This window comes from Orcinus orca, chromosome 2 (genome assembly GCF_937001465.1).
Source record: "Orcinus orca chromosome 2, mOrcOrc1.1, whole genome shotgun sequence".
Taxonomy (NCBI): Eukaryota; Metazoa; Chordata; class Mammalia; order Artiodactyla; family Delphinidae; genus Orcinus; species Orcinus orca.
The window spans coordinates 191,260,048-191,285,052 of record NC_064560.1 but is presented as its reverse complement, the minus strand read 5'-3'; the positions used below and the strand labels follow the sequence as shown (position 1 = coordinate 191,285,052).

General features: G+C 49.4%; 2 protein-coding genes across 4 annotated transcripts; both read right to left on the bottom strand.

The window, feature by feature from the left end:
- Positions 1–1,663: 1,663 nt before the first annotated feature.
- On the bottom strand, positions 1,664–7,059 carry LOC105747811 (uncharacterized; the record flags this gene model as incomplete). Its single annotated transcript, XM_049705864.1, has 5 exons — positions 1,664–3,087; positions 3,886–3,915; positions 4,330–4,417; positions 5,610–5,794; positions 6,699–7,059. Coding segments are annotated over 5 exons (1,242 nt in total), but the record flags the coding sequence as incomplete, so codon positions are not given.
- A 1,595-nt stretch (positions 7,060–8,654) lies between these two features.
- Positions 8,655–23,954, bottom strand: LOC101272891 (interferon alpha-inducible protein 27-like protein 2). 3 transcript variants are annotated; one of them, XM_049706998.1, is made up of 6 exons: positions 20,820–23,954; positions 20,273–20,422; positions 17,525–17,738; positions 10,648–10,677; positions 9,463–9,624; positions 8,655–8,912 (listed from the first exon to the last, which is right to left on the bottom strand). In XM_049706998.1, the coding sequence occupies exons 1-6, from the start codon at positions 20,856–20,858 to the stop codon at positions 8,704–8,706; spliced, it is 804 nt and encodes a 267-aa protein (XP_049562955.1). In that variant the 5' UTR covers positions 20,859–23,954; the 3' UTR covers positions 8,655–8,703. The 3 variants fall into 3 exon arrangements, with proteins under 3 accessions (XP_049562955.1, XP_049562956.1, XP_049562957.1); XM_049706999.1 differs by lacking the exon at positions 17,525–17,738; XM_049707000.1 differs by lacking the exons at positions 10,648–10,677; positions 17,525–17,738.
- Between the last annotated feature and the right edge of the window lie 1,051 nt (positions 23,955–25,005).

Genomic DNA, 25,005 nt, shown 5'->3' with positions numbered 1-25,005 from the left:
TCCTTCCAGATCCAAATCAGAGCAAGTGCCCTTCTCGTGGGAGACTCAGACTTGTAGCTAAGGCGGGGCTTTTGCCCTTAGCGCCAGGAGGACCCTCGGAGGCTCTAATGAAGGACTTGAAGTTAGAGCATTATTTTGGGAATGTGTGCATTTTGGGGGGAAACATTCACAGCTTTTCTTAGATTCTCCAAGACATCAAAAAAATGGGGGAAAGAAAAAGAATCAAGTGTTGAATTAATTACTCCCCTAAGGAGTTTACTCCTATGGTTGGGTACAACGATGCTTCACTGACCTCACTGGGAGCCACTTGAGCACACGGATGAGTTAACGTTTAAAAGGTCCATAAAACCAGACTCACAAGTTTGGTTCTTGTTGGAAACTGAGATCCTGCCAGGCTGCTCATGGCATCTAGGACAGGGTGTGCAGGGGTGTAGTGTTAGGGGAACCACGGACCAAAACTGCCCACCCTGGCCAGGCAAGATAGTAGCCACTTGCATGAGTTATCCTACAACAGGAGGTCCTGGCAAAGACACAGAACTAACAAGATATCACTAACCAGAAGAATTCAAGAAAGGTCAAAAGGAGAGAGGATTCGCCCGTCCATGTGTCCTGCCAACCTCCCAGAATCCTTCTCACTGGAATCCATCTTGGCTGAGCAATGCCCACGCCACCAGGAAGGACCCTGAGTCAGAATGATTGGCCAGAGACAATCCAGAAGCTAACCCCATTACCGTAAAACCTGAGACTGCGAGCCACGTGGCAGAGTAGTTCTCCTGGGTTCCCTTACCCTGTTGCTCTCCACCAGGGCGCCCCTTCCCAATCAAGTCTCTTGCTTTGTCAGCACGTGTGTCTCCTCGGACAATTCATTTCCAAGTGTTAGACAAGAGCCCACTCTCGGGACCTGGAAGGGGTCCCCCTTCATGCAAAATAGGATCTGTGGTAGGGTCACGGTCATGTTGAAAACCCTTCAGTGTTTCTCCAAAACCCTCAGATAGAATCCAAACTCTCCTTCCCCAATATACTTGCTATGGTCTGAATGTCTGTGTCCCCCCAGAATTCAGAAGTTGAAATATTAACCCCCAAGGTGATGGTATAAGGAGGAGGAAACACTGGGAGGTGCTTAGATCATGAGGGTGGAGCCCTCATGAATGGGATTAGTGTCCTTCTAATAGAGGCCACAAAGAGCTCTCTTTCCCCTTCCATCATGTGAGGACACAGTGAAAAGACAGCCACCTAGGAACCTAAATGTGCTGCAGCCTTGATCTCGTGACTTCTCAGCCTCCAATACTGTGAGGAATAAATTTCTGTTGTTTATAAGTCACCCATTTTATGGTATTTTTGTTATAGCAGCCTGAACGGACTAAGACACTGCTGTGACGTGCCTTCCCTCTGGGCACCCCCAAGGCCCTGGTCTGGTCTCTGGTGTCATCAGAGGGCAACATCAATGGCTGTCTGCCTGTTGGTCCACCCACGCAGCAGACCAAGAGTGCTACCTAGGAAAGGCCAAGTTTCCTAGCGCACAGCCCAGTGCCTGACCCACAGCTCACGCTCAAAGAGTTTGTGGAAAGGAGGAGTGAATCAACATGTAAGCGAATTTTCTGATGTTCTGGGATAGATCCCATCCTGGTGATGAGAAGTTTCTACAAGACCTTGTACTGGGGGGAGAAGGATATTTAGGGACCATGGTCCTGAAGCAGAAAGATCAGAGCCCTTGACAAACTAGATTTTCTTTCTAGCTGTTGGGGGAGAAAGGCCAGGGCGCTGGACTTTGACTTTGGGAGGAACCAGTGACGTCCTGGGGCCGTTGCTTTCTGAGCCTCAGCCAGGCCACTTAGGAAATAGCCATTGCATATGCAGAGGGTAGGAGTGGGGTGCGTGCAAATGAGGCTCCACACAGGATGCTCCCTCCCCTTCCATTCCTGACTCTGCACAGGAACTGAGCCAAAACACCCACCCTGGCTGGGACCTTTGAGGTCTTTCAGACCAACTCCCCATATAGAGAGGGCCGAATACAGGCCCAGAGCGGAGGTGACCCACTCAGGGTCACACACAGAGTCTGAAGCTGGGCAAGGACAGGTTCCAGGCTTCACCGTTTGACTCAGTCCATCTCTGGGCACCCCGACACCATGTCGCTCTAAGAGAAGTGAGCCTTCCCCCACCGCGACTTCAGGCAAACAAGAGGAAGGGATGCGGAGGGGTTGCAACAACTCATTTTTATTTCTTATTTTCCTCTGGGGGTGCAGCGTTTGGTCCCTTCCTTCATCAGGCTGGCGAGCAGGGCACTACCTGGTCCTCTTCTCTGCAAAGGGAGTGACAGGGAGCTGTCACAAGCCCACCACGAGGGACACAAGGGCAAACCCAGTGGATCCCAGGAGGACTTTGGGTGACAGAGAGAATCCACCTGATCCTGGGGGAGAAGCAGAGGGTGAGTAGAATGGGATGGGCAGGCTGGGGCAGCTTGTGGGGCAGAACCATAGGGTCCGAGACTCCAGGGCCTGTCAGGAGGACCTCAGGCCCAGAGATCCCACCCAGAACCCTTCTCTGTTTCCCCAACCCCCAAGGATCTCTGTTTGGGCAAGGCTGCTGCAAGCAGGTACCCAAAGGCATGAACTCCGGTGGTGAAACCGAGTGCTGGGAGCTGCCTCTCTCTCTGGGGAAGAAGGCCGAGCCCCAGGTGGGACAGAGACGCCCCAGCTAACTCAGAAAGTCTGCTTTGGGCAGAGTCAGCCTGAGCCGAGCACACCCTAGGCCAGAGCACCTTCCCCCAGCAACGCACCTGCTTCAGAGACCCAGAGAGAGTGACCACGGAGGGTGAGACAAAGGCACAGGCAGACTGGGGCTCACCAGGGCTAAGGTCAGGGCTGGATGCTCTGAGGCTCTTGTCCTCCCTCACCTTCCACAGCAAGCCCCATCGGGGACACTCACCCACGGACTGGAGAGTGGCCGCCGGGCTGCCGGCGGCAACTCCGCCCCCATCGGCCATGGCGGCCGCTGACATCATCTTGGCCGCTAAGGAGGAGGCTGTGCTTCCTGCCCCGGTGAAGCCCATGGCGCCCAGCACCACGGGCACAGCCCCCACGGCCACGGCTGTAGGGGGCGAGGAGATGGGTTGAGGGGGAGATGGACACGCTCCCACAGCACACACGCAGAGCACATCAAGCTTGGGGGACTTCAGGGAGCCCGGAGAAGGGGTAAAGCCTGAGCTTGGGAGAGATTCCAGGCCCGGCCCGCAGTCAGGAGGCGAGGGCAGCACAGCTGGTGGGGAAAGCGGAGGGGAGGGCCGCGGGGTCACCGGGGTCAGGCCTCTGATCCGCAGCAGGACCTTCCTCGGGAAAGGCTTGTTTCTGCCTTAGTAAAATCCTGGAACTAAGTTGGGGGCGGGGCGGAGGTTTGCAAGCTTCTTGTCTTCGCTGAGGACATCTTTAATACAAGCAAATCTTACCCAGGGCCCAGCATAAAGCAAGGAGCACGTTCTGAGCCCGGCTTGGATCCCAACTCTGGGTCTCCACGGCATCACCGCAGAGCAACTGGAAGCCAGAGTCGCTGAGCCAGTGGCTTCTCCTTAACACACCTCCTGGGTCCAGACTGTGCGCGTGTCTCATCCTACGTAACCCTCACAATAACCCTGAATGGGCAGCCTTGGCCTGATTTTCACGAGGAAAGCTGAACCCAGAGGAGTTCAAAGCCACGGGGCAGAGGCTCGGCAAGGAGGTTGGGCCCCTGCTGGGGCTGCCTCTGCGCCACACGGAAGCTCGCCATTTCCTCACTGTAGCGCCTCCTCCGCTACAACGCACAGGAAGCCTGGGGCAGGTGCAAGGCCAGCGGCTCCCCAAGTCCCAGGGCCTGGGGATGGACGAGGCGCAGGTTTCCGCGGCAGAGACTTACCTCCTCCCGCCACAGCTGCAGCAGCCTTGGCTGGAAACCGAAAGAACATTCTGTGAGTGGATCCACACTGGCTGCCCCTCCACTCCCTGAGCCCACAGCCCACCTATGGGGGGCCTTCCCCAGGCTGGGAGACACAGGAAGGAAGGACCCCTGCCTGCTTCTTCCTGAGAAGGTGAGCCACAGCCCTGAGCGTGGCAAGGGCTGCTGGGTAGGCGGATGACCTGTCCTGAGTGGACCTGCATGCGTTGGCCTAGAGTAATCTGGAGACGGGGTTTGAGGGCCTTGTTCCAGAAAAATCCAACCATCAGACAGGGGTTTTGTTGCGTGTTTTTTAATGTCTGCGGACTGGTTGCTTGGGGGTTGTTTGTGGGAAGCACAGAAGTTCTTTTTTCTCTCTGCCTTCCTAGCCAGGTTTGGTCAAAAAAAAAAAGCAAAAAACCTTACAGATTTGGGAAGGAAGGTGTGCCGCTGCAGCCCCCTTCACAGTGAATGCGGGACTCTTGGCAAAGTAATTTAGGGCGTGGTGGTTTGACTGGGGCAGGAAGAGGCGAAGTGAGTGTCACGCCCTCTGAGCCGGGATGTTAGTTCATCTGAAATAGGGTTGGTGTTTTCGGAGAGTGTGTTTGGGGGGCGCGTTATGTAACCTTCTCCTTTCATCCAGGGAAACCTCTTCGACAGCAGTAAATCCTTGTGGAGAGGTGTGTTCATTTTGCAGGACCCGGCTGAAATCAGGGCAAGCACTGCTGAAGGCCTGAAGGCTGCTTGAGAACACTGCTGGGACGCATTGAATGTTCCTGATTCTCCAAGGCCCCAGCTGTTGCCCCTTCCTCTGGAAAGCTGACCCTGACCCTCCCAATCAGAACCATCCTTGATCCCCTGTGGCTGGAGCCGCTCACAACACTGGACCATAGTTGCCTGGCTCCCCAATGCTGAGAGTCCCTGGAACTCCCTGGCAGAGGTCTTGGTCTGCAGCAGCCAGTGGGGACCAGTAGTTCTAAAACTAGCAGGGTGTGCAGGTGTGAGCTCAGCCAGCTCCCCAAGAAGAGAGCTTTGGGGTGGCAGGGAAGGAATTAAAGAGATTAAGGGGTATGAAAGCTAAACCCTAAGTGACCAGTGGGCCACCTGGTTGGGGTATAGAACCAGAGACTCAAGAATCAGGAGCCCAGTTAAAGGGTATTTGAGGCTCAGCATTATTGTTTGGGAGGAGAGACGATGCCAGGCTGGCCAGCAGCTTGGCGCACCTGGGCCCCAACACACAGATGGCCCAGGGGAAAGGGTGCTGTCTGATGGCCTGCCTGCAGGGTCCCCCAGTGGACATCTCCGGGTGGAGGAGCATGGCCCTTCTGGGCTGTTCAGAACCTGCCCTGCCCTGAGCCTTCCTCCCAGGCCCCGACGCCTGCATTTCTGTTCTACTTCCTGTCCCAGGCTCCGGAACAGCTACCCACCCCACCTCACCTCCCAGCCCAGGGCCCGTGGACAACGCTCCCTTCATTTGTAAATAAGGGGCAATATCATCTTTCTCTGGGGTTCTTATGAGAATTAAATGAATTGATAAATGTCAACTGCTAAGCTTAGTGACTAGGATATCACAGGGTTTGATCAAATTCAGCTGTTCTGATTCTTTTCATCTTATGAATCGTTTCTCGTAAGCTGAGGAGTCCCCATATTTCTGACCATGAGGAAGACTGCCAGTTGTGGCCCAGGTCTTAACTTTCTTGTCATACTCCCATGTGCTGGGTAGGCGTCCAAGGAGGGGTATCTATCACCCAGGGCCAGTTATCTCCTAGTGGGAAAGCGGTCAGGGCCGCAGCAGGGCATCCTAGCAGGTAGGAGCCATTCAGCGTCCCCAGCAAGGATCCCAGGGTAGATGTGGCCCCAGCCAGGGCAGCGTTGGATGACAGGGTGAGTCCTAAGAACAGAGGGTGATGCACAGGAGTCAGAGGTCAGAGATTGGGCAGTGGTTGGAGGCTGTGTCACCGCCCACAGCCCCCAGCCAATTCCATCCTGTACAGTTTCTGTTGGCAGAGGTGGGAGGACCCCGGGGGTCCACCCTAGGGGCAGAAAGTTGAACGGTGGCGGATGCACACTGGAGCACTTTGCAGCGATTGAAAGCAAGGATTAGAAGCTCACCTATCGACCCTGAGGGATCTCAAAAACATAGCTGTCAAGTGTGGAATAAAAGAAATAAAATGAGATATACAGTACACTCTTCTGTATGTAAATTAAAACACATCCAAACAAAAAGCGACACCCATTTTACAGAAATATATACGAAAAACAGATACACGTTCAACATGTTAGAAAGGCTGACGTTCTAATATGAGAGGGGGGAATTGCAGGTAAAAGGGAAGATAAACAGAGAGAATAAATAAATAAAGCCAGAAAGGGGGCTTTCAAGAACTAATTGAAGAAAATGGGCCTGAATTGAAGAATTTTGTTCAAATCAACGCTCTGGATCTGAGATCCATCAGGACAAACTTACGAAAGGCTGGTTGGACGCTTAGGTAAAAACCTAAAGGAGGAGAATTCTGGTGGTGAATCCTGGGGAAGTGAGAGCCAGAGAGTGGGCCTCAGCCGCAGGGTCCCCCCTCTCTAAGAAGGAGAGGGCAGGGGGCCCAGATCCCCTGTGCCCAGGGACCTGCCTCCCTCTGACCCCTCTCAGAGAGAAAGCCAGGGCGGACACCCAAGGGGAAGGACAGGGGAGGGAGAGAGACTGAAGGTGATGCTGTTGTCCCCTCCCATGGGTCCTTGGGCAGGACCCTGTGCCCTCCCTAGCCCCCAAGCCAGCTCCCACCAGTCCCTGCCAGGGACACTTAGCCAAGGAAGTCCTGCCAAGACACCTCCAGAGGCTGCCCCGCCCACTTTGACCAGGCTCCCTGCAGACAGTATCTCGGAAGCCAGGTTAGAGGCTAAGAGGACAGCACTGGTAAATTCTATGGCATAGAAATTGACCGGCACCCAAACTGCTGAAACAGTGGAGCTTTGATGGGGAGATGAGGACACCAGAACTGGGGTCACACCCACTGCCCTTAAAAATCTCAAGGGGCTCCAAGGGGTAGAGAGGCTGCTCTGAGCTTGTGGAAGATGCAGGCCTGGGAAGGGTCCAAGATATGGTACTGGGGTTACATAAGGACCTGTGTGAGGGGAAGGTGGGGAGGCGGCTGGAGGGAGATTTTACTTCCCGAGGTGGGCTGCTTCCCTCCTCCTGAAACATAGATTTCTAGAACTCCCTTAGATCTCCATGGAGTAATTTAAAATGTGCCAGAATTAGGAAATCAGAACGAATTACGTTTTTAAGGCCTATACCACGGTCAGGTTGTTCTGGGTTCCTGTTCTCATGCACTCTCCTCACTAACTCAGCGAGAAGGATGAGATTATTATCCCCATTTTACGATGAGGAAATACTGGCACAGAGAGGGTAAGAGATTCATCCGAGATCACAAAGCTTGGCTTGGCAAAGCGGGACTCGACCCAGGTCCAGCTGCGTCCAAAGCGTGGGCTTGAATGGCTCTGATTCGGTTCCTCCTAATGCTTGTCTCTTCCCCCTACCCAGGCTCACGGCTTGAGGGTCACCCGGGCACGGACTAGGCTCATAGCTTCCAGAGTCCCAGAGCCCAGTTGGGGGCTTAAGTCACTTCCCTCCCAAGACCCAGCTTCTCTGCCTGCAGCCACCCAGATGAGAAACATGAGACAGTTCTTCCAGTGGATGCAGACGGGTCTCCCCTCCACTCGCCGAGCCCCCCGCCCCCCGAAGGTAGGGGCGGCAGGAAGGAGCCGCCCCTGCCCACCCCTGCCTGTCTTACCCACAGGAGCAGACTTTCTGAAGATGTGGAACTGACCTGTGGGTCTTGAGCTTGTCTGTGTTCTGGGAGCCCTTGAGGCTAGCTGGGAGCTGTATGAGTGAACTGGGGCAGCATCTGAGGGAGAGAGCCTGGTGGAGGAGGGGCCGTGAAGGAAGACGGGGGTGAAGGCCAGAGTGGGGACCTGGGCCGGGGTCCTGGAGCCAACAGGACGAGATCTGAGACTCAAGTCTAAAGTGGAAGCAGGGCTGCCAGAAACTGGGTATGGGTTATCTGCATGGACAGACAGGCAGGTGGCAGAGGCCAGGTCAACACACATAGAGTGCCTGCCACCTGACCCAGGGCCAGGCAGCCAGTGGGCCTTAGGAGACAGCTGAGTGTTCTGCACTGACGAGCCTCTTGGGAGCCCCACCAGGGGAGGGAGGCCTGTCTGTCCTTGCAGGTTCTGGCCAGTCTCCCTTGGAGCCCAAGGACCCTGAGCTCTACACCAACCGGGACAGAGCTCTCTGGAGAAATGCAAATTCTCTACCTACCTGAAGAGCTCCAAAGGCCACCAGGCCAGGCAGACAAGTGTTGCTGAGTTCCTAGACTCATGATACAGTCAGACCCAGAGTCTTGGGTGGGGAGGGGAGGGGTCAATAATCCCTGAGGATAAAGTGTTTCAAAACTGAGGGTCAATGGCTCAAACTGACCCCAGGGCCAAGCCATCCTATATTGCTGCCTCTGGCTGACATCTTTGAAGACATGTGATCCACGATCCCATCCAAAGAGCAGCAAACTGAGGCTCAAAGGGGAGACATGACCTTCCCAGGATCACAGCTGGGTGGCAGGACTGCAACAGACCTGGCTTCCTGTCGCAGACATCAGTGCCCATTCTTACAGACTTCCTGCTGCCCCCAACCCTGAAGCCATGGCTCTGCAGATGCACTGCGCCCTGCCTGGTAGACAAGAATGCAGTGCAGACACTCGTGAAGGTCACAGCATCTCTTCTTTATTTCCTATGCTTCTTTGAAGGATTTTAGGAGGCAGAGGACTTGTCATGTGGGGGACTGACCTCCTGAGGCCCTGGAGGGTCATCTCCAGCCCGGGAGCCCCTCTCTGCTTCAGTACTGGATCCTGGTGGAGGAGAGGAAGGGGCTTTCTTTTTTCTACCCCACAGCCAGGCCCCAAGAGCTGACCCAGCCGAGCCCAGGATGATGTTGGATGACATGGAAAGTCCGGCTGCCCCTGGGAGAGAGGAGGGGGTTAGAGCACAAGGGGACAGGCAGCCCCGGCAGCTCCCAGCAAGACTGGGGAGGACAGAGAACCCAGGACCCACAGGAGGCCCAAGACCCAGACATCCCAGTCCTGTTCCCTCCTCTACTTCCTGAAACCCCAGGAGGTCTGCTTTGGGGAGGGGCTGCTGCCCATGGCTGCCCGAAGAGGAGACACGCACTCTGGTGGCGACTCCACCAGCGACAGGACAGACCCTCTGAGAAATGGCACAGGGTCTCTGCCTCTCCCTCCCCAGCACAAGGCTGGGCCCAGCGAGGGGAGGGCCCTACGCAGGTTTGCAGGGCTGATGGGGAACGCGCACCTGCTGCGCTGCACGCCCCCAGTGCCCCCAAACCCACCCCCAACCAGAAGAGGGGACAGTGAGGGAGAGTCAAAGGACCAGGGACACTGATGCCCACGAAGCTGGAGGAAGCAGACAGGCCCTCCCTCCGGCTTAGCCGCTGGGCTGAATCCTGTGCTGCTGTGTCACACCCTCCCCGCTTCCTCCCGCCCGGACACTTACCCACGGACTGGAGAGTGGCCACCAGGCTGCCGGCGGCAACTCCGCCCCCATTGGCCATGGCGGCCGCTGACATCATCTTGGCCGCTAAGGAGGAGGCTGCGATTCCTGCCCCGGTGAAGCCCATGGCGCCCAGCACCACGGGCACAGCCCCCACGGCCACGGCTGTAGGGGGAGAGGAGCTTTAGGGTTGGCCACAGGGGACAGACTCCCCAGTTCTCCCTGATACCTTCCTGAGGGGGATGAGGTGAGGGGTGCACGTCGCTCTCGTGAGAGCCACGGGGCCTGAGGCAAAGGAAGGCTGTAGAAGTGGACACGAGTGCACGGGGCCCTGCCGAGAAGCTGGAACCCAGGCCTGTGCATTTCTCTGTTTTGCTGTGGTGCTGGAAGGCTCACCTGTCCTCCCTGTGCCTCAACCGCCCTTGTGTGAAATAAGATGAAAGGAGCAGTGGTCTTCAAGCGCCCCCTTTTGGCAGGGAAAATAGCGTCTTTCCCCCTATCACAGGGCCCACAGAATAAGGACAGAGCTGCTCTTCTGAAGAGGTGCTGGGGTGGCGGCTTCTGCCCTCTGCCCTGCAGCTGCCTGTGGGCGTCCCCCCAGGGGTCCCCTACATCTCCAGAGAGTGCAGTCATAGAACTTTCTGCAACCAGGAAACGTTCCGTATCTGCACTGTCCAACACGCTGGCCGCCTGTAGCCAATGAGCACCTGAGACTGTGGCTGGTGTGACAGAAATGTTTTCATTTTCTCGAATTCTGGCCACCGTGTTAGAGGATGCTGGCCAGGGGCACAGCTGGAAGCCTCTGGGCTCACAGGATAAGCTAGAGGGTTTGTAAAGCAGTCCGAGGAATCCCTACAGCTCAGCTGACACATCCCCTACAACCCTCCGGAGGTACCACTGGCCCTGCTCTCTGGGGAGGAATCATGGGTTGAGACAGATTTAACAACCTGCCTGGATCACACAGTTTGCACTTGGGAGAAGCTGAGATCGGACCTGGGTGCTTTGAATGGCTTTGCTTCGGTTCCTTCTTGGCAAGGTTCTTGTCACCTCGAGTGTTCCAACTCTGTCCCCTGCCCACTGCACCCTTACCCACCTATGTCCTGGGGCTCAAGGCAATCTTGGGCTTGGTCAAGGCCAGGTGGCCCCAGGGTCAGATGAGGGCTTGAGTTTCTTCCCAAAGAGACTCACCTCCTGTAATCACGGCTACAGAGGCCATACCTGGAGACAAAAAGCACCCCCATGAGTGCATGGCACTGGCCTCCCCCTGCACCCCCGCTGCTGCCACAGTGGGAGGGGGTTCCCTGGAGTTGGGATCAGAGAAGAGAGCAGCCCCTGCCTGGCCTCTTGCTGCTTTTCCTGAGAAGTCTGATTTTCTGGGAATGCAGAGGGGGATGGACGAGAGTCTGGAGCTCTGTTATGCTCCAGATGGCGAGGGGCACCTGCCTTGAAAAAGTTTCATGCTGCTCTGTGACGTCAATACATTTGGTATCATTTTCTCAAAACAAAACAAAATCAAGAAAAGCATGCTATTTTCATTTGCGATGGAATAAATTTGACTTTTCTGGTCTTTCCCTCTTCCAGACACCCTATACCCTTCTCAGGCTACAGTTGGAGTGAAAGCCCCCCGTCCTCCAGGACTCAGCCTACTTGTCACTTTCTGTAGGAAGCATCTCTAATTCCCCCACCAGAAGGGACCCTGCTTCGGTTCCTTCTTGGCAAGGTTCTTGTCACCTTGAGTGACAAGAACCTTAAATAAGGTAAATAATTACCTTAAATGTAAATGGATTAAATGCTCCAACCAAAAGACACAGGCTCGCTGAATGGATACAAAAATAAGACCCACATATATCCTGTCTACAAGAGACCCACTTCAGACCTAGGGACACATACAGACTGAAAGTGAGGGGATGGAAAAAAATATTCCATGCAAATGAAAATGACTGCTTCCTGACAGTCATTGCCAGGAAGACACTGGAACTCACCAAAAAAGGTGCCCCACATCCAAAGACAAAGGAGAAGGTGCCCCACATCCAAAGACAAAGGAGAAGGTGCAACGAGACGGTAGGAGAGGCGCAATCACAATAAACTCAAATCCCATAACTGCTGGGTGGGTGACTCACAAACTGGAGAACAATTGTACCATAGAAGTCCGCCCTCTGGAGTGAAGGTTCTGAACCCCACGTCAGGCTTCCCAACCTGGGGGTCTGGCAACGGGAGGAGGAATTCCTAGAGAATCACTCTGAAGGCTGGCGGGATTTCATTGCAGGACTTTGACAGGACTGGGGGAAACAGAGACTTCGCTCTTTTTTCCTTTTTTATAAATTTATCTAGTTAGTTATTTTTGGCTGCGTTGGGTCTTCGTTGCTGCAGGCAGGCTTTCTCTAGTTGTGGCGAGCGGGGGCTACTCTTCGTTGCAGTGCGCAGGCTTCTCATTGCGGTGGCTTCTTTTGTTGTAGAGCGTGGGCTCTAGGCGCGGGCTTCAGTAGTTGTGGCACGCAGGCTCAGTAGTTGTGGCTCACAGGCTCCAGAGTGCAGGCTCAGTAGTTGTGGCACACGGGCTTGGGTGCTCCGCGGCATGTGGGATCTTCCCGGACCAGGGATGGAACCTGTTTCCCCTGCATTGGCAGGCGGATTCTTAACTGCTGCGCCACCAGGGAAGTCCCAGAGACTTCACTTTTGCAGGGCACACACAAAGTAGTGTGCATATCGGGACCCAGGGGACGGAGCAGTGACCCCAGGGGAGACTGAACCAGACCTACCTGCTACTGTTGGAGAGTCTCCTGCAGAGGCAAGCGGTGGCTTTGGCTCACTAAGGGACAAGGACACTGGCAGCAGAAGTTCTGGGAAGTACTCCTTGGCGTGAGCCCTCCCAGAGTCTACCATTAGGCCCACCAAAGAGCCTGGGCAGGCTCCAGTTTTGGGTCACCTCAGGCCAAACAACTAACAGGGAGGGAACCCAGCCCCACCCATCAGCAGACAAGCAGAATAAAGTTTTACTGAGCCCTGCCCACCAGAGCAACACCCAGCTCTACCCACCACCAGTCCCTCCCATCAGGAGCCACAATCACAGAAGCTAGACAAAATGAAAAGGCAGAAGACTTTGTACCAGATGAAGGAACAAGATAAAACCCCAGAAAAACAACTAAATGAAGTGCTTTCCAGAAAAAGAATTCAGAATAATGATAGTGAAGATATCCAGGACCTTGGAAAAAGAATGGAGGCAAAGATCAAGCAGATGCAAGAAATGTTTATCAAAGACTTAGAAGAATTAAAGAACAAACAAACAGAGATGAACAATACAGTAACTGAAATGAAAACTACACTAGAAGGAATCAATAGCAGAATAACTGAGGCAGAAGAACAGATAAGTGACCTGGAAGACAGAATGGTGGGATTCACTGCCGCGGAACAGAATAAAGAAAAAAGAATGAAAAGAAATGAAGACAGCCTAAGAGACCTCTGGGACAACATTAAACGTGACAACATTCGCATTATAGGGGTCCCAGAAGGAGAAGAGAGAGAGAAAGGACCCAAGAAAATATTCAAAGAGATTATAGTTGAAAACCTCCCTAAAATGGGAAAGGAAATAGCCATGCAAGTTCAGGAAGCACAGAGAGTCCAATACAGGATAAACCCAAGGAGAAACACGCCAAGACACATAGTAATCAAATTGGCAAAAATTAAAGACAAAGAAAAATTATTGAAAGCAGCAAGGGAAGAACAACAAATAACATACAAGGGAACTCCCATAAGGTTAGCAGCTGATTTCTCAGCAGAAACTCTACAAGCCAGAAGGGAGTGGCATGATATACTTAAAGTGATGAAAGGGAAGAACCTACAACCAAGATTACTCTACCTGGCAAAAATCTCATTCAGATTCGACGGAGAAATCAAAAGCTTTACAGACAAGCAAAAGCTAAGAGAATTCAGCACCACCAAACCAGCTATACAACAAATGCTAAAGGAACTTCTCTAAGTGGGAAACACAAGAGGAGGAAAAGACCTACAAAAACAAACCCAAAACAACTAAGAAAATGGTAATAGGAACATACATAGCGATAATTACCTTAAATGTAAATGGATTAAATGCTCCAACCAAAAGACACAGGCTTGCTGAATGGATACAAAAACAAGACCCATATATATGCTGTCTACAAGAGACCCACTTCAGACCTAGGGACACATACAGACTGAAAGTGAGGGGATGGAAAAAAATATTCCATGCAAATGAAAAGCAAAAGAAAGCTGGAGTAGCAATACTCATATCAGATAAAATAGACTTTAAAATAAAGAATGTTACAAGAGACAAGGAAGGACACTACATAATGATCAAGGGATCAATCCAAGAAGAAGATATAACAATTATAAATATACGTGCACCCAACATAGGAACACCTCAATTCATAAGGCAACTGCTAACAGCTATAAAACAGGAAATCGACAGTAACACAGTAATAGTGGGGGACTTTAACATCTCACTTACACCAATGGACAGATCATCCAGACAGAAAATTAATAAGGAAACACAAGCTTTAAATGATACAATAGACCAGATAGATTTAATTGATATTTATAGGACATTCCATCCAAAAACAGCAGATTACACTTTCTTCTCAAGTGCACATGGAACATTCTCCAGGATAGATCCCATCTTGGGTCACAAATCAAGCCTTGGTAAATTTAAGAAAACTGAAATCATATCAAGCATCTCTTCCGACCACAATGCTATAAGATTAGAAATCAATTACAGGGAAAGAAAACGTAAGAAACACAAACACATGGAGGCTAAACAATACATTACTAAATCTCTTCACCAAGAGATCAGTGAAGAAATCAAAGAGGAAATTAAAAAATACCTAGAGACAAATTACAATGAAAACACGTTGATCCAAAACCTATGGGATGTAGCAAAAGCAGTTCTAAGAGGGAAGTTAATAGAAATACAAGCCTACCTCAAGAAACAAGAAAAATATCAAATAAACAATCTAACCTTACACCTAAAGAAACTAGACAAAGAAGAACAAACAAAACCCAAAGTTAGTAGAAGTAAAGAAATCATAAAGATCAGAGCAGAAATAGATGAAATAGAAACAGAGAAAATAATAGCAAAGATCAATAAAACTAAAAGCTGGTTCTTTGAGAAGATAAACAAAATTGATTAACCTTTAGCCAGACTCATCAAGAAAAAGAGGGAGAGGACTCAAATCAATGAAATTAGAGATGAAAAAGGAGAAGTTACAACGGACACCACAGAAATACAAAGCATCATGAGAGACTACTATGAGCAACTCTATGCCAATAAAATGGACAACCTGGAAGAAATGGACAAATTCTTAGGTATAACCTTCCAAGAGTGAACCAGGAAGAAACAGAAAATATGGACAGACCAATCACAAGTAATGAAATTGAAACGATGATTAAAAATCTTCCAACAAACAAAAGTCCAGGACCAGACGGCTTCACAGATGAATTCTATTAAACATCTAGAGAAGAGCTAATACCCATCCTTCTCAAACTCTTCCAAAATATTGCAGAGGAAGGAACACTCCCAAATTCATTCTATGAGGCCACCATCACCCTGATACCAAAACCAGATAAAGATACTACAAAAAAAGAAAATTACAGACCAATATCACTGATGAATAGAGATGCAAAAATGCTCAACAAAATACTAGCAAACAGAATCCAAGAACACATTAAAAGGATCATACACCATGATCAAGTGGGATCTATCCCAGGGATGCAAGGATTCTTCAATATATCCAAATCAATCAATGTGATACACCATATTAACAAATTGAAGAAGAAAAACCATATGATCATCTCAATAGATGCAGAAAAAGCTTTTGACAAAATTCAACACCCATTTATGATAAAAACTCTCCAGAAAGTGGGCATAGAGGGAACCTACCTCAACATAATAAAGGCCATATACGACAAACCCACAGCAAACATCATTCTCAATGGTGAAAAACTGAAAGCATTTCCTCTAGGATCAGGAACAAGAAAAGGATGTCCACTCTCACCACTATTATTCAACACAGTTTTGGAAGTCCTAGCCATGGCAATCAGAGAAGAAAAAGAAATAAAAGCAATCCAAATTGGAAAAGAAGAAGTAAAACTGTTACTGTTTTCAGATGACATGACACTATACATAGAGAATCCTAAAGATGCCACCAGAAAACTACTACAGGTAATCAATGAATTTGGCAAAGTTGCAGGATACAAAATTAATGCACAGAAATCTCTTGCATTCCTATACACTAACAACAAAAGATCAGAAAGAGAAATTAAGGAAACAATCCCATTCACCATTTCAACAAAAAGAATAAAATACCTAGGAATAAACCTACCTAAGGAGGTAAAAGACCTGTACTCAGAAAACTATAAGACACTGATGAAAGAAATCAAAGATGACACAAACAGATGGAGAGATATACCATGCTCTTGGATTGGAAGAATCAATATTGTGAAAATGACTATACTACCCAAAGCAATCTACAGATTCAATGCAATCCCTGTCAAATTACCAGTGGCATTATTTACAGAACTAGAACAAAAAACCTTAAAATTTGTAGGAGACACAAAAGACCCCGAATAGCCAAAGCAGTCTTGAGGGAAAAAAAACAGAGCTGGAGGAATCAGACTCCCTGACTTCAGACTATACTACAAAGCTACAGTAATCAAGACAATATGGTACTGGCACAAAAACAGAAATATAGATCAGTGGAACAGGATAGAAAGCCCAGAGATAAACCCACACACCTATGGTCAACTAATCTATGACAAAGGAGGCAAGGATATAAAATGGAGAAAAGACAATCTCTTCAATAAGTGGTGCTGGGAAAACTGGACAGCTACATGTAAAAGAATGAAATTAGAACACTCCCTAATACCATACACAAAAATAAACTCAAAATGGATTAGAGACCTAAATGTAAGACCGGACACTATAAAACTCTTAGAGGAGACATAGGAAGAACACTCTTTGACATAAATCACAGCAAGATCTTTTTTGATCCACCTTCTAGAGTAATGGAAATAAAAACAAAAATAAACTAATAGGACCTAATGAAAATTAAAAGCTTTTGCACAGCAAAGGAAACTACAAACAAGACGAAAAGACAACCCTCAGAATGGGAGAAAATATTTGCAAACGAATCAATGGACAAAGGATTAATCTCCAAAATATATAAACAGCTCATGCAGCTCAATATTAAAAAAACAAACAACCCAATCCAAAAATGGGCAGAAGACCTAAATAGACATTTCTCCAAAGAAGACATACAGATGGCCAAGAAGCACATGAAAAGCTGCTCAGCATCACTAATTATTAGAGACATGCAATCAAAACTACAGTGAGGTATCATCTTACGCCGGTCAGAATGGGCATCATCAGAAAATCTACAAACAACAAATGCTGGAGAGGGTGTGGAGAAAAGAGAACTCTCTTGCACTGTTGGTGGGAATGTAAACTGATACAGCCATTATGGAGAACAGTATGGAGGTTCCTTAAAAAACTAAAAATGGAATTACCACACGACCCAGCAATCCCACTACTCGGCATATACCCACAGAAAACCATAATTCAAAAAGACACATGCACTCCAATGTTCACTGCAGCACTATTTACTATAGGCAGGATATGGAAGCAACCTAAATGCCCATTGACAGACAAATGGATAAAGAAGATGTGGTACATATATACAATGGAATATTACTCAGCCATAAAAAGGAATGAAATTGGGTCATTTGTAGTGATGTGGATCGATCTAGAGTCTATCATACAGAGTGAAGTCAGTCAGAAAGAGAAAAACAAATATCGTATATTCACGCATATATGTGGAACCTCGAAAAACCAGTTTACAGGGCAGAAATAGAGACACAGTTGTAGAGAACAAGGGGGGAAAGTGGTGGGGGGTGTGCTGGTGGGATGAATTGGGCGACTGGGATTGACATGTATACACTAATATGTATAAAATGGATGACTAATAAGAACCTGCTATATAAAAAAATAATAAAATAGAATTCAAAAATTCAAAAAAAAAAAAGAGAGAGAAGTCACCCTGCTTCCTCTGTGTGTCCTGCCTTGTGGCTGGAGCCCCTGGCACCACGGGGCAGAGCATGCCTGGACCATGTCGAATTGCTGAGAGCTCTTGGGGCTGGCAGGGACATCTGACAGGGGCAGGGACTGGGGTGCTGGGGCAGCTGGGACAAGGAGTTCCGGAGATTTCAGGAGTTGCAGGAGTGAGCTCAGCCAGCTCCGCACGAAGAGGAGCCTTGGTCCCAGGCGAGGGAGAGAAGGTACGAAATCAGCCTCAGACCTCGTCATTTCTTGAAGCCTGCAGCTCATGGCTCACCATCACCTCTCCCTCCATCAGTACCCCTGACCTGTCTTGAGGGTTTCCGTTTCTGCACAGATGATATTTCCAACAAACTGGCCTTGAAGTTCTCACGCCTCACTTCCAAGGATCTTGAACTCTATGCCACACACACCCAAGGTCATACACTAGGCCCATGCTGCCCACTATAGGAACCACTAGTCATGTGTGCTATTTAAATCTTAATTAAAATGAAATAAAATTTAAAACTCAGTTCCTCAGTCCCACGGCCCACATTTCAGGGACTCGATAGTCACATGTGGCTAGTGGCTACCATACTGGATCACGCAGAGAGCATGCTCATCACCGCAGAAAGCTGCCCTAGACCCTGTCACTAACAAAAACTGCCCCCTCTCTATTACCAATGTCCACACCCCCTTAGAGACTCCCACCTGCTCCTTGTACAGACTCTGACTCTAATACAGCCTTCAACCACAATGGGATTTTCAATCTCTGTCCAGGGACACCTTGGAGACACTGAGGGTTTGGTTCCAGACCACCGCAAGAAAGCGAATATCATGTGAAGTTTTTGGTTTCCACTGCATACAAAAGTTATGTCTGGGGGCTTCCCTGGTGGTGCAGTGGTTGAGAGTCCGCCTGCCAATGCAGGGGACACGGATTCATGCCCCGGTCCGGGAAGATAGCACATGCCGCGGAGCGGCTAGGCCCGTGAGCCAAGGCCGCTGAGCCTGCGCGTCCGGAGCCTGTGCTCCGCAACGGGAGAGGCCACAGCAGTGAGAGGCCTCACTGTTTTTGCGTACCGCAAAAAAAAAAAAAAAAAAAAGTTACGTTTATATTATACTGTAGTCTACTAAATGTGCAATAGCCTTTTGTTTAAAAAGACAAGGAGTATACCTTAATTTAAAAATACTTTATTGCTAAAAATGTGAACTAATATCTGCCAATGCTAGGTTGCCACAAACCTTCAACTTGTAAAAAACGCAGTATCTGCAAAGTACAATAAAATGAGGTCTGCCCATGTTAGTTCCCTGAGGCTGCTGTAACCAATTACTACAAACTGTGTTGATTCTCTCATGGTCCCTCACAGTTCTGGAGGTCAGAAGTCCAAAATCAAGGTGTAGGCAGGGCCAGGCTCTCTCTGAAAGCTCTAGGGGAGGATCCTTCCTTGCCTCTTTCTAGCATCATTGTCTAGGGGTTGCCAACAATCCTTGGCTTGTGGCTGCATGACTCCAATCTGTCTCTGGCTCCACCACTGCCACCCTAGTCACCATCACCTCTATGGAAAATGTATGGCAGTTCCTGAGAATATTAAAAATAGAAAACCATATGGTCCAGCAATCCCATTTCTGGATACATATTCAAAGAAATTGAAAGCGGGGTCTTGAAGAGATATTTGCACCCCCGTGTTCACAGCAGCATTGATCACAATTGCCAAGAGGCGGAAGCAACCCAAGTGTCCATCAACGGATGGATGATCACCATGTGATATATACACACAACAGAATATCATTCAGCCTTACAAAGCAAGTTCTGACATATAGGTGAACCTTGGGGACCTTATGCTAAGTACAATAGTCACCAAAAGGCAAACACTGTATGATACCACCTCCATGGATATTAGATTAGATTAGTCGAATTTATAGAGCCAGAAGGAACTGTGGTTGCCAGGAGCTGGGGGCAGGAGGATATGAGTAGTTAATGTTTAATGTGTACAGAGTTTCACTTTGGGCAGATGAAGACAGTTCCGGAGGTTGGTTGCACGGTAATGCGAATATAGTCAACACTACTGAACTGCACGCTGACAAATGGTTATGTTGGTACATTTAATGCTATGTGTATTCCACCGCCCCCCCCCCAACCAAAAAACCAAAAAGCTGGTGTCTTTTGCTGCCCTGGCCCGGGCTAGCCCCACCCTTACACGACACACTACTCTGCGAGGGTGTGTCCTGGGTGGACTTTAGCAACCAGGCCCTGGGGCGTCACGGGAGGGGTGGAAATGGAGAAATGGTACTCACCCACCTTGGGTGCTATGGGGCCAAAAGGTCGGGCACGGCCAGTGGACTTAACCGGCAAGGAGCCGTCCCTGAGCCTGCGCCTGCCGGCTGCCCAGGAGCCTGAGCGGCACCTCCGTCCCTCCTAACAGAATATGACCTGGCTCTGGGAAAGCCCTAAGAGGGACCTCATCCTACCCTGCTCTTAAAAGCAAACCATTCAAGGCCCAGAGAGGGCAAGTGACTGGTTCTAGGTCACTCAGCAAGTCAGAGGCAGAGCCAAGTCCTCAAGTGTGGTTCCTCTGATTCTAGAGCATCATTGATTTCATCTCTCATGTATACTGTGCCCTTTTTCTGACAATGTGAGTGTCAGAGAGATTCTATCAGGAACGTGGGCCTGACACTGACAACTCAGAAGGCTGAACTGAGCAGTGGGGAGTTCGGTGAGGGCCCGTGGATTGATGCTCAGGGATCAGTTACCTGTGTAATGGGAGAAATTGCTTCCTCCAGCCTTGGGTGGGTCTCTGGGGTCAGAGCCAGATCCATCTGGCCCTTGGGGTGGCCCCTGTGGTGGCTTCCCAGGAGAACCATCAGAGGCCTGGTCGGTTGACTGGGAAGGTTCATCCTCCTCTGGAAAAAAAAAAAAAAGAGGAGGGGAAGCTCCCAGCGGGGTGGGCAGCTGAGGGACCAGAGGCCCCACACGGCGCCCTCGACCATCTCCCGAAACTCCCAAGAACTCTGACGTTGGGAGGGGACCTCAACGGCAGCTGTGCTAAGAGGTGACAAAGATGCTTGGAGGTGAACCCAAGGAGAAGACAGAGAGAGGGAGACCCAGCACCAACGCGGAGCTGACAGATTCCAGACTTCACAGAGCAGGAATCTGAGGCCCACGAGGTTAGAGACCTGATGGGGCACAGTGCACCTGGTGGCAGGTCCAGGCCAGAACCTAGAAGACCCCCTCTTCCCTCGTTCAGGCACCCCAAGCCCTGCGCCACCCCACCCTCTGGAGCTTCCCTAGAGCACTCACCATCAGAGGGATATTCCAGCGGGCTGAGCTCAGTGGCATCTCCTTCCCCGCTCTCTATGGCTTTAGCTGACATCTTGGAGGCAGTGTGGGAACACCAGGTGCAGAGCCAGGGACACCACTATCTTTCTGAGAAACAGAGTATGAAAATTGGAAGTGCTCTGCCTGATTTATGATGGACTGGTGGGGGGAGGGCAGGGGCACCTCTCTGTTGCCCCAGCCTTGCCCTCTGTCCTATAGGAGCCTGTGGGCACTTCCATCTCTGCCCATACTGCCTCCTTGGTTATCCATGTCTGCCCCACCCACTGCCCGGCCAGCCTAAGTCCTAGGGCTTCAGAGTGACCTGGGTTGATACAAGACTGGAGGTACCCAAAGTCTCCTGGTAAAGGTGGGCTCAAGCCCCTTCCCAGCACACTCACCTCTGGTCACAGTGACAGCTGCCCTGGATGGAAGCAGAGAAGTAAATTTAATAATAGCATCTATTTTGTGAGTGCCTATGCGCGTCCAAACTAAAGCACGTCAAGGGTAATTCACTTGCCAAAGGTCACAACTAAGGATTCCAACCCACGCACTGGTCAGAGATCATGCTGTTAACCATCAACCCGTACTGCCTCCTTGGTTATTACAGATATGAGATTAGGGCTCTGTGGCATTTGTCAGCCAAGGTAAAATGTTTTGGGCTATAAATTTGTAAATCACGGCAGGCAGGGGAAGGATGATCTCATACAAAATAAAGTTCAGAAGAATTGCAGTCGAGTTTTATAAAAAGGAGGACTATGGATTTCTCACATATCCAAGAAGGGATTTTGAGAGGGAAAATAATGCTCCCGCAGAATGACTCACCCACGCAGGCCTCATCCTTGCATTAGCATGCCAAGGTGAGTTCTACCTGGCACCAAACCTGGGAAGAGATAGACTCACTTCCTCCTTGGGCTTTTGGGCTTAGACGTCATGCAGCATGGAGGGGATGGAAAAAGATATTCCATGAAAATGGAAATCAAAAGAAAGCTGGAGTAGCAATTTTCGTATCAGACAAAATAGACTTTAAAATAAAGACTCTTCCAAGAGACAAAGAAGAACACTACATAATGACCGAGGGATCAATCCAAGACGAAGATATAACAATTGTAAATATTTATGCACCCAACATAGGGACAACTCAATACATAAGGCAAATGCTAACAGCCATAAAAGGGGAAATTGACAGTTACACAATCATAGTAGGGGACTTTAACACCCAGCTGGTGTCCTCGGCAGCCTCACTACCTGCAGAACTTCTGACACTGCTCTTCCTTCCCAGTGACCTCCCAGGGTAGGCAGGGGCATAGGAGGTGGGGGAGGGGAGAGAGCGACAGGACTCTGCTTCCAGATTAGTTCCCTAATCTCATATCTGTAATAACCAAGGAGGCAGTATGGGTTTTATTTTTTATTTTTATTATTTTATTTTTTATTTATTTTATTTTTATTTTATTTATTTATTTATTTTATTTTATTTTTTATTTTTATTATTACATTTACTTCTTTCTGTTCCTTACCCCTAGTGGATTAAGTCTCATGAAAAGTGTAGATTTGTCTGTCTTATTCCCCTGGGTCAGGAGCTCAGTAAATATTTTTTTAAAGATTTTTTTTTATGTGGACCATTTTTAAAGTCTTTAATGAATTTATTACAATATTTCTTGTTTTATGATTTGGTTTTCTGACCGCAAGGCATGTGGGATCTTATCTCCCCGACCAGGGATCAAACCCGCACTCCCTGCATTGGAAGGCGAAGTCCTAACCAGTGGACCGCCAGGGAAGTCCCAGTAAATGTGTTTTGAATGAAAGAATGAATAAGGAGAAAAAAGGGGGAAGTGAGAATCTCAGTGTGAAGCTGGGGGGAAAAGGAGGAGCAGGAAATGAAAGAAGGGGCAGAATCAGGGCTGGAAGAGGGCTCTGCTTGGAATATGCTTGAATGTCCTGGGAAATGAGGCTTTGTCCCTCTTGCAAGACAAGGACATGAGGGACCAGACCTAGGACCTGTCTGTTCCCCACTCCCACCCCTGCTTAGCTTTAGGACAACAGCCCCAAACAGCTCAGCAAAAACGGCTCCAGTTTTCCCTGGGATACTGGGGGACACTGTCCGTGGGACACAGAGGGGAGAGGTTTTCAGAGCAAGGTTGCAGGAGCCCCTCTTCTGTAGTGGAACAACTGAGGACATGGAAAGGAGACGTGACCCATGAGCTGCCCCCCCCCCCAGCAAACTGGGGGCTGGCGAATAAGCCAGAACTGCAAACAGTCCTGATTGCTTTGAGCCCCCCCGGCAAACCGGGGGCCTGCGAAGAAGCATTGAGTGCTTTGGGCACTGATCCATGAGATGTCCTCAGTCTAATCAGAGTGGTGGGAGCGCAAGGGAATGTCCTTGTGCTACTTCAGTATAATCAGAATAATGGTGGGAACTCTGTGCTGCTTTGCGCTCAAGGACGAAGCATGGCAGGTTCTCACGAAAGCCAATTATTGCTTCTATAATTAATAAAAACATAGGTTGCTGCTTTGGCACTTCTGAAATGTTAAGAAAACAAGTCTTAAAGTGTAAACCTAGATAATGCTTTAATAAAAGCTACCACAGCAGGACAGACGGCGCTGTTTTTGCCTGAGCGAGCGGCAGCCCTCTACTGCTGTGCTTCGGTACAATTCATCTCGTGTGATGAGCTTACTTTCGGCCCTGTCCTAAGATAAACTGCAACATTCTTCCTCGTCACTTGGTATCCAATCTACTTTCCTGGCGGAATTCAAGGCATGAGAGGCAGCCCCCTCCTGGAGAAACAGGCCTGTTGGTTTCTGTGAATTTCCTGTCACTAGAAGACAGATAGAAAGACAACCTATGGAACAGAAGAGACTGGTACCATCAGACCACATGTGACATTAAAAACACCACAAACAAGGGTAAGGGACATGTAATCTACTGAGGGGGGAAAATAACCCACAATACCCTTTGCATCATTAGAATCCCCAATGTAAAGAAAGTTCTTATGAAACAATTTTTCAAAAGAACTGTCTTTAAAAAGGAACTCAGACTAGAAGAGGTGGTTCCTAAAAAAAGAATTATACATGGCCAATAAATATTTGAAAATGTGTTCAATCTGCTAATACTAAAAATAACTTTTATTTATTTATTTTATTTATTTATTTATTTTTTTTAAAAGGAGACGAGATGGATTTATAACTTTCTTTTCTTTTAGATGTTGGGGGGTAGGAGTTTATTAATTAATTTATTTATTTTTGCTGTGTTGGATCTTCATTTCTGTGCGTAGGGCTTTCTCTAGTTGTAGCAAGCGGGGGCCACTCTTCATCACGGTGCGCGGGCCTCTCACTATCGCGGCCTCTCTTGTTGCGGAGCACAGGCTCCAGACGCGCAGGCTCAGTAGTTGTGGCTCACGGGCCCAGTTGCTCCGCGGCATGTGGGACCCTCCCAGACCAGGGCTCGAACCCGTGTCCCCTGCATTAGCAGGCAGATTCTCAACCACTGCGCCACCAGGGAAGCCCTAAAAATAATTTTTAAAAGAGAAAACTCTGTGTGTATGTGTGTGTGTGTGTTCCATGCACCTGCTAGTCAGGGTTTGGCTGCAGATAACAGAAGTCACTCCAGGTAACTTAAGCAGAACAGGTTTTTTGGGTTGTTTTGGTCGAACTCTTGGGGTTCTGGGCGCCTGGGTCCCTCAGTGATGACGGCTGGGCAGGGTTTGGGGACCTGGCCCAGAGGGCGCCACCAGCTGAGATCTGCCTCCTTAGCAGGGCCTGGGCACTCGCGGGAGAACCCTGACTGGGTGCTGGACTAAGGGTCCCGGGCAGGGTAACCTGTCTGCACAGAGACCCCCTCCTCTTAAGCACTGCCTGGACCTCGGAAGGTGAAAGTTGTGCCTTGGGACCTTGCCCTTCCTTGTCAGAACAGAGAATAACATTTGTTTGGTGGAGGTTTACAGGAACATGGTGACCGTGACCTGACCTCAAGAACAAAGGATGTGACACCCAGAAGTTTGCAAACACTAACCACGCCCCTCCCTCACCCTTCCTATAAAAGGGCTTTGCTGAAAGCTTGGGGAGTTCTGGGTTTTTAAGGCATGAGTCACCCGTCTCCTTGCAGGGCCCTGCAATATACCTTTCTCTGCTCCAAAATGACGTTTTGGTATTGTTTGGCCTCACTGTTCGTCAG

Bases quoted from the DNA above. Each gene is read 5' to 3' on its own strand.
- LOC101272891 (XM_049706998.1), bottom strand. From the start codon at position 20,858: ATGCCACTGAGCTCAGCCCGCTGGAATATCCCTCTGATG. The intron at 9,625-10,647 runs GTGAGTCTCTTT...CTCCCCCTACAG, and splicing joins TGTAGCCGTGATTACAGGAG to CCGTGGCCGTGGGGGCTGTG. The intron at 8,913-9,462 runs GTAAGTGTCCGG...CCTCTCTCCCAG, and splicing joins GGCCACTCTCCAGTCCGTGG to GGGCAGCCGGACTTTCCATG.